Here is a 17,548-nt window from a genome sequence, read left to right on the forward strand (position 1 = left end):
ATTAAAGGCTAAGCATGGCCAAACTGATCTGGGTTGTGGCACTCATAACAACATTATCCTCCCACCAGAAAGAAATCAATCATTAATCGACAAAACAATGTCCATGCAGGGCAGGGGGGAGTCTGTAAACAGCGGTGTTTACGGATGCTTTCACAGCAGCTGTCCATCAGCGCCGATCAGCCTCTACCTTGGATAATCTGCAGTCAAACTGTTCTATTGACATCACTAACACACAAAGGCGTTCCCTCGAGTCAAAGTAAGCATGATTTAATGCTTTTGTTAAGGGCCCCCTCACGCCCGCCCAACTCTTGCCGTTAATGATTAACAGCTCCCCACCCCCATGTGATTGTAAGTAGTTTTTTTAAGCTTAGTGCCCACCTTCCCTATGAAGGACTATGGAGAGGGTGTGAGCATAAACATAAACACGATCCTTCTTTGTATTGTATGTAAATGGAACATTCATCCTCACCCCCTTCTCCTATTTCACTGAAATGCCTGATATTACAAAATCTGAAAATACACACAAATAAAAATGACGGTATAAAGTAGCTTACCCTAAGGCGTCTCAGGTGTAAGACAACAACATCCGGCATGCTTTTTGGATCCTCACTGGTAAGCCATGGCTCCAAAGACATGTGGAAGATGGGGGAGAGAATAGATGTGTAGTCACTGAGCCTGAGAGCAACAGACGGACGGAGCAAAAGAAGGTAGTAGTGGCACGACGCCTTTCCAGTAAAAATGCCTTGTCTCAACTCCACCAGTCTGTAGCTCCACCTGTCAGGTTAACAACCCTCCACCCCCCAACTTCCCTTTTGATTAAGTTCCCCCTCGCTGTTCTTTGCTGCTTATCAGCAGGTTTGAATTGCTGCTGCTAAAGCGCTAGCAGCCTCTTCTGAGGGGGTGAGGAGATACCCTCTCCCCATTTGCCCCCTCCTGCCTCCCCACTGTTCCTCCCATCTTCTCTGTCTGCTGTCTCTTGAGTTTACTGCTTTGCCTAAACACAACTCATCCAACCCCCTGGCCAACTTATCAGTGAATCCAACACCTCCTGTTTCAGTTCTATCCCTTCTGATGAGCACTACTCCTGAATTTTCATTAAAGCCTCTTGCCCATCACTGTAGCCCCCATGCCAGTCATGACAAAACTGTCCGTAGGATCAGCTGATGGTGACACCCAGCCTCCGTTGAGCCAAGGAGAAATTGTCTATGTCCCTGAGTCAGTGGAGTCTGGCAGATGATATTCCAGAAGTGAAAGAAAAGCTGTAAAATCCCATGGAGCAGACGTCTGAAGAGAGGCGATAGCAGCCGGAGCGCCAGACAGTCGCTATGGCAATATGGATCTACATCTGCTGCCGGTGACAGCAGTGTTACGGCAGGTCTCCAACACCAGCTAGTTCGTGGGAGGAATGTGCATTGCATAACCAAGCAGAACGATGGCAGGAGAGGGAGGATTCTGATGGCGGTGGCAATGAAGAAGAAAGAGAATGAAATGGAGGGAGGGAGGGAGGGAGGGGGGAGTGCCATTGCTCGCACTTTCTGTTGTCTCCTCCCCTCCCACTGATGTGGGGGCTGGTTGAGCATACAGCTACCACCTAGACAGCACACAATAACAAAAAGTGAAGGAGGTGAATCCAGCCCGGCTGTGCCACACTCTGCTCTGGGTTTAGTCGAGCCCATCATCAGCTGTTGGTACTCTGGCAGACCTGTGGAGAGAGGAGGAAGAGGCAACAATAGGAGGCGGCTGGGAAATAAAGGATGGGTGGAAAACAACGAGGGAGGCAGGGCAAAGATGTACGGCTCTGTGTGTGGTTAGAAATGTATCTCCAAAAAGAGGATTCTGGAAGTCTGCTTCTTTACTTCTACATGTCTTCATCTGTGGTTATTTCACGCTGAAATGTTTAAGTTCTGATCCATTTGGCTCATTTATTTTAGCATTATGACTCACTCTCCCCCCTCCTCTCTCCCTCCCTGCTTTATTTCTGTTCAGGTGGGCTTCAATATGCTCCTTCAGCCAAAGAACATGATCGTTCCTCGTATGTAAAAGTTAAAACCCTGCCATCAAAAAATAAACTATCAAAAATAAACTGTCCAATGGCGGCAGGTTTAATATACAGCCCTGGAAGAAAATAAGAGACCACTTCAGCAAGATCATTTTCTCTTGTTTTATTATTTATAGATACAGTGGTATGCAAAAGTTTGGGCACCCCTTAGGAAAACCACTGCATCAGTTTGTCACTTGCTGAGCTTTTGAAGCAGCAACTTCATTTTAACATATGTTATACCTTATGGTAACAGAAACATCTCAGTAGTGAAATAACTTTTATTGGTCAAACAGAAACATGTTTATGTGCATTCAAACAAAAATAGGCATGTGCATAAATTTGGGCACCCCTAAGAAATAATTCCATTAATATTTAGTATTGCCTCCTTTTGCTGCAATAACGGCCTGTAGACGCCTCCTGTAGCCACAGACAAGTCCCTTAAGCCTGGCAGGTGGTATTTTGGCCCATTCTTCCACACAAAACGTCTCCAGTTCAGTCAGGTTTCTTGGCCTCCGTGCATGGACAGCCTTCTTCAAATAAATCCATACATTTTCAATGATGTTAAGGTCTGGGGACTGGGATGGCCATTCCAGAACATTGTACCTGTGCTTCTGCATGAATTCCTTGGTGGATTTTGATCGGTGCTTAGGATCATTGTCCTGCTGAAAAATCCAACCCCGGCGTAGCTTCAACTTTGTGACTGACTCTAGAACATTCTTGTCAAGAATCTCCTGGTACTGTAAGGAATTCATGTGGCCCTCAACTTTAACAAGTTTTCCAGTACCTGTGCTAGCCACACAGCCCCATAACATGATAGATCCTCCACCAAATTTTACAGTGGGCAACAAGTTCTTTTCATTGAATGCAGTGTGTTTTTTTCGCCATGCATACCTGTTCATGTTATGACCAAATAACTCAATCTTGGTCTCATCTGACCACAGTATTTTGTTCCAAAATGCTTCTGGCTTGTCCAGATGTGCTTTTGCATACCTCATGCGACTCTTCTTGTGATTAACACTCAGGAAAGGCTTTTTGCACATCACCCTTCCAATGAGCTCTTCCTGGTGCAAAGTACGCTGGATTGTGGAACGGTGAACAACTACACCATCAGCAGCCAGATGTTGTTGTAGTTCTCTGGAGGTGGTCTGTGGCTTCTCTGTGACCATTTTCACCATCCTTCGCCTGTGCCTTTCCCCTATTTTTGTCGGCCTACCACATCTTTCCTTCACACGGACTGTTCCTGTGGCCTTCCATTTCACAACTACGTTTCTGACTGTGGAGACAGACAGTTTAAACCTGTCAGATAATTTTTTGTACCCTTCTCCTAATTTATAATGTTGGATTATCTTAGCTTTCAGGTCAGTGGAGAGTTGTTTTGAGGTCCCCATCTTGCCACTCCCTAAGAAAGAACCTAGGCCAGGCACAGCCAGCTATTACCTATGTTAAATAGCCTTTTTCATGATTGGTTCCACCTGTCTTTGTAATTGAAGGTCTAATGAGCTAATCAAAGCAATTTTGTGCAGCAACCTGTCAGCTATAAATCCGTACAGGTGTTGAAATGAATGCTATTTATAAGGGTGCCCAAACTTTTGCACATCCCATTTTTTGCATTTTATTTTATTATAATAAAACTATGTAATGCTACCCTAAGAATTTTGGTCTGGAAAACACTAAAACGTCTACATCTTTGTAGGAAAACAAATGTTGTTGCTGTGATCTTCTATTATAAAGGAAAAGCAAATTGTCATGAAATCTCAGAGGGGTGCCCAAACTTTTGCATACCACTGTATGTCTTTGAGTTAAATGATTTATTGTATTCTATAAACTACTGACAACATTTCTATGTTGGAATTCAACAGACACTGGAATGGCTGCCACACATGTAGAGATCAAGATTTAAGGAACCTTTTTCATATATTTTTCTAATATCCAAAGGAAGAATCCCAACAAACTAGAAACCCCCACCTTATTGCTATGAGATAGGCACCAGGAAGGGTTGGGATTTGTATAATATTACCTTATTTATTCTGGAGGGAAATGATTTTTCTTGATAGAATCCAGTTTATTCCTCCAAATGTTTTGCTTATAACCGATTTACCTGAATAATAAAAAAATAAAGACTTACATTATTCACTTTTCCTGAATAAAGGTCTTTTACATATTGAGGAAAATGTCCTAAATATGCCACAGTACCATATCATATAATATAATGGCAGAACAACCAACCTTTACTACTCTCTTTTGTCTCAGTGGGCAGTTTTTCATTTGTTTTGAATTGTCCTTTTTGACAACCAGACTGCACAATATGGTTACCATCAGCCCTAATCCATCAAGCCCCAGAGTAAATAGTGTGTCTTTGTATGCTTCATTGAACTGTAAGCAGTAAGCCCCTTTTGTTTTTGCAATAGTATCTTATTTCAGCCCTGGCGTATCTTGCATTTGAATTAGTAAGGCACATGACCGATACAAAGCTGCTTTAAATTCAGAGATGTGTAGACTTGCTTTGTTGGACAGTGCCTGTGGAAAAAATGAAGAGACCACTCCAAATGTTCCTTAAATCTTTATCTCTACATGTTCGGCAGCCTTTCCAGTTTCTGTTGAATTCCAGCACAGAGAAAAATGTCAGTAGTTTATAGAATACAATCAAATAAAAACCATTTAACTCAAAGACAAACCTATAAATAATAAAACAAGGAGTCAATTATAATGCTGAAGGGGTCTACATGTTTTCCGGGGCTTCTTTTAATTTTTTTTAACTGCCTTTAAAAGTGCTGCAACAAATGCATCATAACCTTAAGTTGGACTACGAAGCCAGTTTCGATATGGAGTTACAGACCATAGTGGATTTTTAAATGAACTGTACAGCTCAAAACATGGAGAAAGAAATTAAACTAACCTCATGTCGCTCACTGAATTGTCAGTGCAACATATCAAAGAGACACAGTTCAGTGCGACTGCAATGCCACCGGTATCTTTGCCTGACGCAAAACAATGGGCTTGCTATACATTCAGTAGGCAATCTATTCTTAACATTAGAAATGTAGAAGTTTTTTAAAATCATCTGTACAAACCGACTCCCCATCACTAGCTCAGCATAACTTTGAAGAGGAAATTATGATCCATAATAAAATGAATTCCTTGTACTCGCCTGAGAATCTAGGAATGATCCGTTTAAAACACACAAATTACAAAAACACATTCATGTGGACAACAATAAATAGCAGTAACAACGTTTTATAAATAATGGTAATAATTATAAAGCGGTGTATATACTGCATTTATATTGCACATCAGAGGTGTTATAGTCTAAAAAATAAACCATATCCAAAAATGCAGTGAAAGCTCCTCCTGTCTTTCAATTGGCACAGAGCTCCAGGCCACATTTTTCTCTGGCGGTTCCACGTAGTTTAGCTGTGATGCACATTATCCCCGGTGTGTTCTGACGCACACTGTGTGTTTGCGGAGACATGTCACAGTTACTGTCTGGGCTCCCGTCTCCTCTGTTCCGTTGCCCTTGAGGGGGCCGGCAGACCTGACACTGTGGAGCCAAGAGCTTGAGTCAGACTGTTGACCACTCAATCAGTGTGACCCGCATGCTTAACGCCCTCCTCCCTTTGGGAAGTTAATGGACACCCATCCTGCAGCAGCAACAAGCCCCCACACCACTCTGCTGTTCCCCCAGGAGACTCAGTGTTTACCTCCATAAATGGTTTTATATCGCTGTTTTTATCAGAACCAGAATTCCTGTATAATTCCCGCAGCGGGGGCATTAACAGCAAAAGTGAAATAGCAGATAAAAGGCAAGCCATAATAAAGTAGCTAGCATGTTTAATATAGAGACACATTGGAAATAAAAATAGAAATCAAGACAAATAATTACTAATCCATGGCTAAATAATAGTAGCAGCATTTAAATAGGTAAATGTACATTTGAGAGTGGTTTGAGATACTTTCAGTGCCATCACAATACATATATTGCACAATACAGGTTCATAGCAGAATACCTCATCAGTCTGCATTCTGTGTATTTTATTGACCAGTACAGGAAACAAATAAGTATGTGGAGCATGTGGCTTTTATGAAGATCAGTTACTGTCATATACTGTTGTCTCAGTGGGTTGCCATGGAAGCAGTAGGATGGGTATATTACTACGCCTCTATAGTTACGTTACGATACTCATTTTTATGATTGTGTTACTATACTTCTTTTGTATTTCTAGATTCAACCTCAAAGACGTTTGCATTCTTGATTTATATTTGCCTTTGTTGTCTATAATGACTATGTACTTGCAACCACTGCCACTGTGTTGAGAGGGTTACTGTACTGCTGCTATTCTTTATACTTTATACTATTGTTAGTTTAATAATGGATATAGATGATGTGCATAGTTCGTTGTCTTGTGCATTAATGATTCTACTTATTTTGCCCCACATATAATGCATAGCACACACGGAGCAGCATTACCATTGATCTGGTTTCATGTTTATGGCCAGCTACTAAATCTTTCTTTACCGGCCAGTTTCTAGTTTGATTCATTTCAAGTAAAGTAAATCAGAGCTTAAACTACATCCTATGACACACTGGATTTTTTAAAAGCTGATACTCAAAAATGTGACTCGTCTTGGTTTTTGTATTTGCCACAAACATCTTATATACCGTGTGTGTGTGTGTGTGTGTGTGTGTGTGTGTGTGTGTGTGTGTGTGTGTGTGTGTGTGTGTGTGTGTGTGTGTGTGTGTGTGTGTGTGTGTGTGTGTGTGTGTGTGTGTGTGTGTGTGTGTGTGTGTGTGTGTGTGTGTGTGTGTGTGTGTGTGTGTGTGTGTGTGTGTGTGTGTGTGTGTGTGTGTGTGTGTGTGTGTGTGTGTGTGTGTGTGTGTGTGTGTGTGTGTACACAAATGTGAGATGTTTGCCAAGTTTCGCACCTTTTCATATTTGTGTTTTTTGTATTTGAATCAAGGCATATCCCAATCTGTATATCGACTGTGGTAGTGATTGCGTTGCCTTCTGTCTGACCACAAAGCAATGACAGATGCAGTGTATAGTAAAGTTGACGTACGTAAAGAACAACTTGTTATCAGTATCATGCACATTTGCAGCACCAGCTAATAAGGGCAAGTATGCTCTTTCTAAAGTAGCACATCTCTCTGCATCCCAGCTAGCTTCATTAGAAATGGACGAAGGTCCCAAGAGTTTAATTATGAGCTGCTCTCAAATGATAAGTGGTGTTCCACACAGAGGAATGAAAAGCTGTATGGAACGTTTTGGCTGCAGCCATGTACAATGCATATACTGTAGAAAGCTGTGATTGCCTCTAAAATATGGAAATGATACTTATTTTTCCTCACTTGGCCCTGCCATGGCACTATCTACATTAATTGGCATCACAGAGGTGTCCATTTCTAAACATGTTCATTTTCTTTCCACCCCCAGTAAAATACCAACCGTCAATCTGTCAGCTATAATTACAGGAATCTTTGCATCTTCACTGGCGCTGTGGAGTTGTGTGTGAGCAAAAGGGTTTTGGTGTTAATTAGAATATCTGTGTTTGGCATTTGATGACAGTGAGGGATGTTCCTGCGGTTGATGATCAGTTCTATTTCCAGGGTTTTGAACTACATGTATAGAAATGATAGTGTGTATTTCTGGAGGACTCACAACTTGATTTTGAAACACAACTTCCTGAAGCCATTTTAGCAATTGATTTGACACGAGGTGGGGCTATAGGGAGGCATTACAGTCCAACAGTAGTGCTTTCATTAAAGGCAGCCCTTTCATAGGCCATGCTTACTCATGGCAGGCACTCCTGTTCGGGTCTACAGGCCTCCATTAACTATTACTCAGCCTGAACATCCAACATGGCTACTGGCAGCACCCATCTCTGTACGGCCCCCAGAAGGCCCTAAGTCACAGAGAGAAGGCCCAGATGAAGGCTGGCTGTTGGAAGCACCGCAGGTCAGCTCCACCAAGCCGGTCATAGCGGTGATGGATGTCCCGCCTCTTTGGGTTTCCACTTCTCCTGTGTCTCAGAGGAGAACAGCCTCTTTGCTCTCTGCTCTGTATCAGTGTTCACGCTCCAGATTGGTATTTTTTTTATTTTATGGAAATATGACAGAGTGCAGAGGCAGGAAATGAGAAGCCAGTTCATGTGACCTTTTTATTGCAGAATTGTACCAGGCAGTTGTTGTTATTTTCCTAAAAAGAAAGTGAACCAGTAACCGTATCCAATCATTTGTATCATAAGGTAAATAATAAAAGTTCATAGAGGTTTGTTGGAATAGTTTTGTGATATCTTTTAAAAACGATATATATTTGTATAAGATAAGAAGTACTTTATTGATCCCACTTTGGGAAGTTCTTGCGTATTGTACACAGTCAACAAAACACTAAAAATAAACTATTCAAAATGTCATCTCAACAGAAATAAAATAGCATAAAAAAAGTAGAAAATATACATGTTGGATCCCCTTGCAAGCCTTCTAACTAGTTCATTGTTTTATCATTTTGAAATAAGAGTAGGGAGACTTTATGTTTATGTCCGGGGGTAAAATAGTATCATTTAAATGTAAACGAAGGATTAGCCTCCAGGGACCACGAATAATTGAATGACCAGTGTTACCATGGCTAAAGAACAAAACATGAGCGCAAAATTAAAAAGGACAAAAATGTTGCATTTTTTTGCATCAAATATCTGAATATCTTAATGTCCTTTCTTTTTTATTATTTTGTCTTTCATGAGAGTGACATTTATTCCCCATAGTGTAGAAAAAAAACATTGTGATGAGCTGCACATAGACCATCAGAGGTAACTGAAAGGGACTAGGATTCCATGCTAGGTGTCATCCAAAGCCACCGCTGTAAGGATCTGAGAGCAGATTGAAGCTCTGGCAGGTCAGTGTTGTGCAGATGCTGGGTGACGACGGTGGAGAGCGGGGAATTTCAATATAAATGTAAAACAGTCCGCGAGCCCCGAACAAGAGCTGTTTATTTAGAGGCTGACACTTCAAGGCAAGCACATGTACACACACACACACACACACACACACACACACACACACACACACACACACACACACACACACACACACACACACACACACACACACACACACACACACAAACTTACACACACACCAGACAGCCCCTCAGAAAATGATCTGGCTAACATGGTCCAGTGTTGATGCCTACTTCACACGGCCTCAACAGGCCTTTGTTTGTGATTGGCTTTTGGTCAAGTGCTGCTGGATGCAAAAACAAAGGCTCAAAATACCCAAACACAGTCTTAGAGTAGTCGGAGCGTGCCGGGAGAGATCATCAGGTGTGCCACCGGAAATTGTCAAAACATTTTTTAATACAGTAGCTGCAAATAAATAGCTAATAAATATGTTTCCGTGCCAGTGGGTGGCATTAAGAACCACTTCAGAAATGGATAACTCTGTCTGTCACATCTATCTATACATCTAGTGTATCTATCATCTCTATTTCTATACATTCATCCTTCTCTCTATATCTATATTCTGTATATATATATGCTGTATAAGGTATATATTTATTTCTAGCCCTTTCTGTCTCTGTTTCTGGCTCTAGCTTTTTACTACTGGTTTAAAGAAGTCCGACGCTGTATTGCAGTATGACGTCTGGCCACCGGTGGTAGCACTGATCTTTATTGCAATAGATGAGTCAGTGTTTTTTGTTGCTTTGAAAATACTAAAAGTCATCTTTTTCCCCCCTCCATATATTTAAGGTCACAAATGATATTGCCTACCCCCCAGCACATTTCTATTATTATTTTCTGAGCTTCTGTGACTGAGATGTTTGATTGTGAAGGTCCTGGTCCTATCACTGTGCAATAGAGATGTGTTTATTGGAAAATAAAGAAGGTGATATATTTTATGGCCCTATTCTTGGAGCCTCTAACACTGTGTCTCCTCTCGTCTCTCTCCAGTCCTGGATATGGCTCGTCATGTGCCTCTCTACCGGGCGCTGCTGGAGCTGCTGAGGGCCACCTCCACCTGCACCACCCTGGTTCCACTGCTGCTGCCGCTCTCAGGAGACCCCGGACAGGACGAGGAGGAGGACGATGATGAGCACTCAGAGGGACAGACCTCTGTCGGGATGCTGCTGGCCAAGATGAAGACATGTGTGGACACATACACCAACCGTCTCAGGTGAGAGGGACAACATACACACAGCACCTCAAGGTCTATACCTTCCATAAATATAAGTATGTTATATTTTGGGCTAAATTTACTAAGTAATGTCTGATTTCATACTATGATTTAGCCATTACCCCAACTCTCCAGGCAAACACGCTCTTATGTTATTAACCTTTTCCTCCCATTGGCTCTATGGGTATGTGATGTACCCCCGGGTCATTGAGGACACATTGAGACTCAGCTGCTTTTGGCAGTGGTCAGGAAAAGTCCAGAAAGTGCTTTGTATGTTTTCATAGCTAAATTAACATTTCTGGGGAAGACACATTGCCTGTTAAATGCACAAAGAGATGTATCTTGGAACACAGCCCTAACATAAGAGATGTGACCAGATAATCCCCATCTCCAAAAGCTCGGCGTATATATTCTGTAATCAGGTTTCCATACATATACTCTGCATAAATACATACCAAAAGTGAAAAGAACCTCTCTGCTCCTCATAAGTCAGAGAGACAGCAGGGAATGATGAAGCTGTCACATGGTCCATTGTACATCTGTATATAAAACTTGAATATGATTAGCTGTTTGTAGCTACAAGTGATATATTATCTAAGGGCTAAAGAAAGGCTGGTAAATGATATGTGGACAACAGGCCTTTATCTTATCAACATCACATTATAACTGAATGTAAATATATGTGTGTCTTTCAGGTCAAAGAAAGATAAGGGTAAAGGTGTGGTGAAGCCGGACAGCTCAGATCCAGAGCCAGAGGGTCTCACTCTGCTGGTGCCTGACATCCAGAGGACCGCTGAGATTGTGTACGCTGCCACCACCAGCCTGCGGCAGGCCAACCACGGTATGCACAAAGACACACTCCTGGGGATTCATTGCACAGTTGGATTGGAATCCCAGTCTGCAAACACTTGGGCAACATATTTACATCCATACATTAAACCTGAGGCCAAAACAAACCCAGATGTGTTTGGGGTGTTGAATCATTTCCCAGATCTCTCCTATCTCCATCTTTCTATTTTTGTCTCTCTTACGAATCTGTAGTCTGCGTCCTGTCCTCTACTGCAAGGACAGCAACATCATTTATCTTACCAAAACGTCTGAAGATTTAATTCAATCTTTATCAAGGACGCTTTTGGGCTTCTTTTTTTTTAAATCTCGACTTGACCAAATACTCTCACAGGTCAAACCTACCCTAATGTGCCCACTGTGGCTCTCAAGTATAAATCAGTGGAGCCACACACCGCAACAGGCAGAACCAACTGTCTACCTCTCAACAAGATCAGCCTTTGACGTAAGGCTTTGAAATATACAAAATAAATATAATGTAATAAATATATCCTTTTTTTTGGGACAAATATACATTTCATTTAAATGTAATAATTGTGATGAATTAAAGCACGTTCTCTCGTAGGCTTACAGGTAGGAAAGCCTGTGTTAAATCAAAAGGGGCGGGACCAGGACCTGATTGATTACTGAAGGAAGGCTCCCACCTTAATAAAGCAACTGCATCAATAAAATGTTGCCGCCTCACACCTCCCACATCACCAGGTTCTAAGCAGAGCACAAAACAAATGACCCCCCACACGCCCATTACAGGGGCTTTTATGTTAGATCCACGTTAACAGCCATCATGCTGATCACTTGGGGGGGGCATTAGATGAAGTTGAAGTATGCATGTGGGGGAACAGAAAGAGATGAGTGTCATGTCGGTTCATATGAAGAAATCGATATGGAAAAAGCGTCCAGCATCACACTCAGATGTGCGGTGTCTTGACAGAGGCTCCAGGAAAAATGTCAGAAACAAGCCGTTATCAGAGAGAGCAGGACGGGATTGACTGAGGACAGGAAGTATTCGATGAACCTGTGCTCAGTCAACATGCTGAATAAATGGCCGCTGCACTCTGTGTGCACCTCCACGCTTCCAGGGTTGAATATGTTAATGTAAAGGAAATATGTACAAGTTAATTCTTAACCTTAGAAAGAGTAGTCATGATGAAATAACCTTAACTCAAGGTCTACAGAGAACAGAGCTTATAACCAGGGGTGCTTCCTCTCTGATACTGCGTCAACTTGTGTGTGTCCTATTCCGTCCAAATGCATGGAGCAAGGGAGTGGGTGTTTAGAGACATTAAAAGTCCTTCCTGCTGAAGGTTTGATCACTGCTGATCAGCTGTCGGATGGCTTTACCTGCTTCAGAGACTCTTGACTGAGTTTGTTTCTGCACACATGGTTACGTTACTGATCCTATTAGTGCCAGAGCAGCAGCGGCACCTGAACAACCCCCTGCACTCTGGTTTTATACTGTGGACTGTGTCCTGCTTAATGACGCACAGATCCATGTCTACTGACGAAACCAATTACATGTTTTATTTATTATTTGCATTCTTTCATTTTCACATTTGTATTCAATTGTTAATCTCATGTGTTTTGAACTCACTGGCTAAATGTTTCAGGAACATTTTAAAATACATCATTAATATCAAACCGGATGCCCAGGAACGAGACTGAATGGAATTGACAATAAATAAAGGTGTCGATGTAAAACATTCGTCTAACTGACACAGACCCTATCTGAATATAATAAAAGTTAATGGAAGGAAAAACATAAGAAGATCCTTCCATATTGTTTTCTAGGTGGTTGATCAGAAATTAAACAGGAAACATGATCCAAAGCTGATGCTCTTATGCCACTGTTACTTTTTGGAATGCATCCCTGCTCTGTTTCACTCTCGTCTGTGATTCTTGTTTCCTCCTTAGAGAGAAGCTGGTGGAGTCTTCGAGGAAGGTGTCAACTCGAACCAAGCCTCAGTCCATTCTGCGCTCTCTAGAGGAGAAATACGTGGCTGCCATGAAGAAGCTGCAGTTTGGTGAGTTCTGAGTCGTGTGTTGGCCTCACTACACCACTCAGCCATGTTTACACATATTACACCAGTTTCGAAAAGTATTCAGTGTGCAGTTTGATGTCTGAAAACGCAGGAGACTGTGCTGGCGGAATAGAAACAGACGAGTACTGACAGAGTGAAGGCTGGACTGTCACTCACTCTGGAGAGACTTCTGATTATATCATTGTATTTCACACAGCAGGGGATATTAGTGTGTGTTTCTGTTGGGGGGATAATGAGGACATGTTGGTGGCAGCTTAGTCATTTAGAGAGAACTGATGGATTATTATTCATGGCTTGACCTCCCTCTTTTGCCAATAGATGGAATATTTTTTATGTGTCAATAAAATGACACTAATTCTACTGGAATCACTAAAGACCAGCTGGGCTAAGGGCAAAAAACATTCAAACTTTTCTCAGCTTTTAATGTTTATAACAGAAGAATGACATAATGTAATGTTTCTAAATATTGCTCAGCTGTAAACGGTGTTCAGAAATATGACATTATTTTTATCAAGATGACTAGCTAGCCCCAGCATGTCCGTCCGTCTCTCCATTACTTCTAAAGGAAAGAAGAACTGATAAGTGGGCCTAACAAATCATTTAAACACTTTTAATGGTTAGGAAAGACTTTTTGAAGCTTATGATTCTCAGTTTTTAAAATCATCTTAAATGACTCTTACTTCTGTTTTGCTATACTCCCCTCATTGAATTGTTTTGACGTAAAATCCATTCAAACATGGCTAAAAAGATCAATTCCAATTTAAAAGTTGTTATTTAAAGTGTTTACAGGTGGTATGGATGTTTCTAGGTTGAGTTGAGAGTAGTTCATTCCTCCACACACTGTGAGCTCACTCCTCCTCTCTTTGCAGACACTTTTGAAATGGTGACGGAGGACGAGGATGGAAAGGTGATGTTCAAGGTGAACTACCACTACATGTCTCAGGTGAAGAATGCCAGCGATACCAACAGCGCCGCCCGATCTCGTCGCCTCGCCCAGGAGGCCGTCACCCTGTCCACCTCCCTGCCCCTGTCCTCCTCCTCCAGCGTGTTTGTCCGCTGTGATGAAGAGAGACTGGACATCATGAAGGTAAAATACACCAAAAATGGTTCTAAAGTCATGAATATGTCACAGTTTTGTTGGTGTGTACAGGGTCTGTGACTAATAGAGACCAGAACTACAGTGACTGTGTTACTACGTTAGGTGTTTCTACTTACCATCACAGCTCATACTCATTCCCCCACTGACCTTTAATTAATGGCACTCAACCCGCAAGTTGATTAATGGCAAAGTCTCTCTTGCTTAATGTCAAAATCCTCATCTCTTCAGCTCCGTTTCGCCAAAAGAACCCTTTAAGGAAAGCCAGCAGCATGAAAAAACAAAGGCAGAAAAGAAAGGCATCATAACATCATGGCATCAAAAGAACTTCAGTATGATGATATGGAATGAATACTTTCTTTGATTTGGAAATCTCAATAAAAACTGTTAAAAAATAAATATATTTCTACACAGTAGTATTTTTGTAAAGAATTGTGGGTGTACAAACAAATAAAGTAGCCCTAATGAAGGAACAAATACACATGAAAAAACCCACATTAAATGCATTTCACCACAAAGCAGAATGAAGCGTTATATACAGCCCCGAGAAAAATTGAGGGACCACTTCATCATGTTCTCTAGTTTTAATATTTATAGGTATGTCTTTGAGTACATTTTGTATTTTATTTTATGTTATTCTGTAAACTACTGGCACATTTTCTCTGTGTTGGAATTCAACAGACACTGGAATGGCTGCCATACATGTAGAGATTGAGATTTAAGAAACATTTGTAGTGGTCTCCTGATTTTTTCCGGAGCTGTATGTTATTCTTGCTGTGAGCACCATGCGGGTATAAAAGGAAGGATCTTAGTCCATAGCCAAGAGTCCTGTCACAGCGCTGCACTGTTTCCTCCGTGCAAACACGTTCGTACACACCGACTAAAACTCACTTTCTCCATGAGAGCAGCATGGCCTGAGGAGCAGCATCAGCAGAAAGGAACAGGAGCTGATGAGGTGGAAATCTCATGATCTGTGAGGGTCAGCGCATCCTGTGCCCCACCCTGCACCCTTACACCAGAACACAACAGCTTTGTAGCATTTGTTCAGCCCGATCAGAGGCGCCGCCGCTTAAAGGAATACCCATTCGATACTACTGAAATCTAATCCCAATGAATTTCACATACCCTCATGTTTCTTTAACATGTAATAATTCACTTCTCTTATAAATAGTTAATGTTGCCATGAAAATGTATTCTTCAGACAACTCTAAACGTTAACAAGTTTCTCAGTAATGTTTAACGCCACATTCACAATCCACATTTTTGATAAACAGAGCCTGAATGCACCTCGGACACTAGCAGCTAACGAGCTTGAATACTGCTGATCACCACGGAGAACATAGGGTGTGTCCCCATTCATTTGAACAAAAGGTCAAGTGGTGTGTCCCGTGTGGGCAGCGGGTGTTTGGTTAACAAAAAGGAGAGATGTGGATGTGCCAGCAGCAAACAGCTGTTAGCTAGAGAAGAGCAGAGCAGAGAACTGGGCTCCAGGGCAGCCAGACTCTCTTCTTCAGGAACCAGTAAGATGAATTGAAATCCAAAGGTTCTCACGTGTCAATAACACGCCGTTAGTCTCCAGCCACCTGTACCAATAGTACTAACGTTAAAGTTGTCGTAATCCGGCCCCAGCTATGGTGCAACTGGCTGGGGCACCTGCACCGTACGCCCCGACCCGTGGTCCTTTCCGGATCCCACCCCAACTCTCTCTCCCACTTTCCTGTCACTCTCCACTGTCCGATCCGATTAAAGGCAAAAAGCCCCCCAAAAAATATAGAATTTTTTGTTGTTGTCTTAATCCAATATGAAAAAAAAAGTTGCTGTTGGCTGTATGATACAACGGTTGAATATAATACATCTAAACTGGGGTCGAGTCCTTCTCTGTTCAGGAATACAAGTAGGGTTTACAAATATTATCTTGTTACGTTTGTTTGTTAAAGAAGAAGACGAAGAAGACATACTTGTATTAATCCCTTACAGGGAAATTGCTTTCTCTACTCTGTTGTGTTGACACACATTAACACACAGAGGATATACATGCACAAACACAGAGGAAATACATGCACACACAACCACATGCAGAGGAGAGGTGGCAGAGCAGAGAGGCAGCCAGGTACCCGGCGCCAAGGGAGCAGATAGAGGTTAGGTGCCTTGCTCAAGGGCACCTCGGCAGTGGCCTAGGAGGAGAACTGGCACCTCTCCAGCTACCAGCTCACTCCATTTTTTTATTTGGTCCGATCGGGACGTGAACCGGCGACCCTTCGGTCCCAAGAAGAGATAACGGAAAGATATCGATGTTTTCTTTATTGAAGAACAGGCACACTTCTGACAATGATCTTCATCCGTTTTCCTTTGTTCTAATAACAAGCCATCACCAGCCCCGATAGCCCACCCCACCTTGAAAACCTGTAGAGATAGAAGTTTAATCAAAGAAACACATCGATTCCACGTTCAAACGTAAAAATGTAATATAATAAAAACAGTGACAAAAAAAGAATATTAATACAAATAATTAAATAAACTAGCAATCAAAAACAGATGAGTACATAAAAGTATAAACAAGAAAATATATGAAAATAAATCAAATCATTGAAGTAATTCCCTGTTATTAGGTTATCGGAAAGATAATCAGTAAAATAATAGTATATATAGTTTGATGTATTTACAGTAAAGAAGTTGTTGTAATAATTGGGTTATAGAAAAACAATCCTTATAAGGTTCAATCTTTAGATATTCTGGTGAATGAGCTTATCATGTGCATTTATGTCTTTATGACAAGTTTGTTTGTTTGTTTGATTCATGAGCTCATCTCATCTCATTTGTTCAGGAAACTAATAGTTTTTGCTCCACCTGCCAGGAGAGGTGTAGATAGAACCGCTCTCTTTCTCTCTGCTCATTCCACCCTTTAGCCTGTTGTTAATTACATTGCTGTGGCTGTGAGAGAGTCACCACTATTTCACCATGGTATTTAGCCGTTTGCACTCGATTAAATGTGTACTTGCTGCTATCAGTGTGTCCACCTCCCTTTAAGGAACCCTCCCTCAGTGAGTGTGATGAATAACCCTCTCAGTCCTCCCTCCTCACAGCCTCTCCTCTGTGTTTCAGGTTCTGATCACAGGTCCAGCCGACACACCATATGCCAACGGCTGCTTCGAGTTCGATGTGTATTTCCCACAGGACTACCCCAATTCCCCCCCTCTGGTCAACCTGGAGACCACCGGGGGACACAGTGTGCGCTTTAACCCTAACCTCTACAATGATGGCAAAGTGAGTGGAAACCAGCTCAGTCTGTTAGTGTGTGTCATCAATCAGAACACTCGCACACAGTGGAGGGGTTGCTTTTATTCTCCCTTTCATTATTCTAA

At 41.8% G+C, this 17,548-nt stretch overlaps 1 protein-coding gene across 1 annotated transcript in view; it reads left to right on the forward strand.

Moving 5' to 3' along the window:
- Positions 1-17,548, forward strand: part of birc6 (baculoviral IAP repeat containing 6) — a 90,091-nt gene that overhangs the window by 54,910 nt on the left and 17,633 nt on the right. The window contains exons 65-70 of the mRNA XM_063874736.1: positions 9,983-10,205; positions 10,901-11,046; positions 12,184-12,188; positions 12,967-13,072; positions 13,960-14,177; positions 17,289-17,450. Coding sequence (XP_063730806.1) covers positions 9,983-10,205; positions 10,901-11,046; positions 12,184-12,188; positions 12,967-13,072; positions 13,960-14,177; positions 17,289-17,450 — 860 coding nt within the window. The remainder of the gene's footprint in view (positions 1-9,982; positions 10,206-10,900; positions 11,047-12,183; positions 12,189-12,966; positions 13,073-13,959; positions 14,178-17,288; positions 17,451-17,548) is intronic.

Source organism: Eleginops maclovinus, chromosome 22 (genome assembly GCF_036324505.1).
Source record: "Eleginops maclovinus isolate JMC-PN-2008 ecotype Puerto Natales chromosome 22, JC_Emac_rtc_rv5, whole genome shotgun sequence".
In the NCBI taxonomy this organism is placed as follows: Eukaryota; Metazoa; Chordata; class Actinopteri; order Perciformes; family Eleginopidae; genus Eleginops; species Eleginops maclovinus.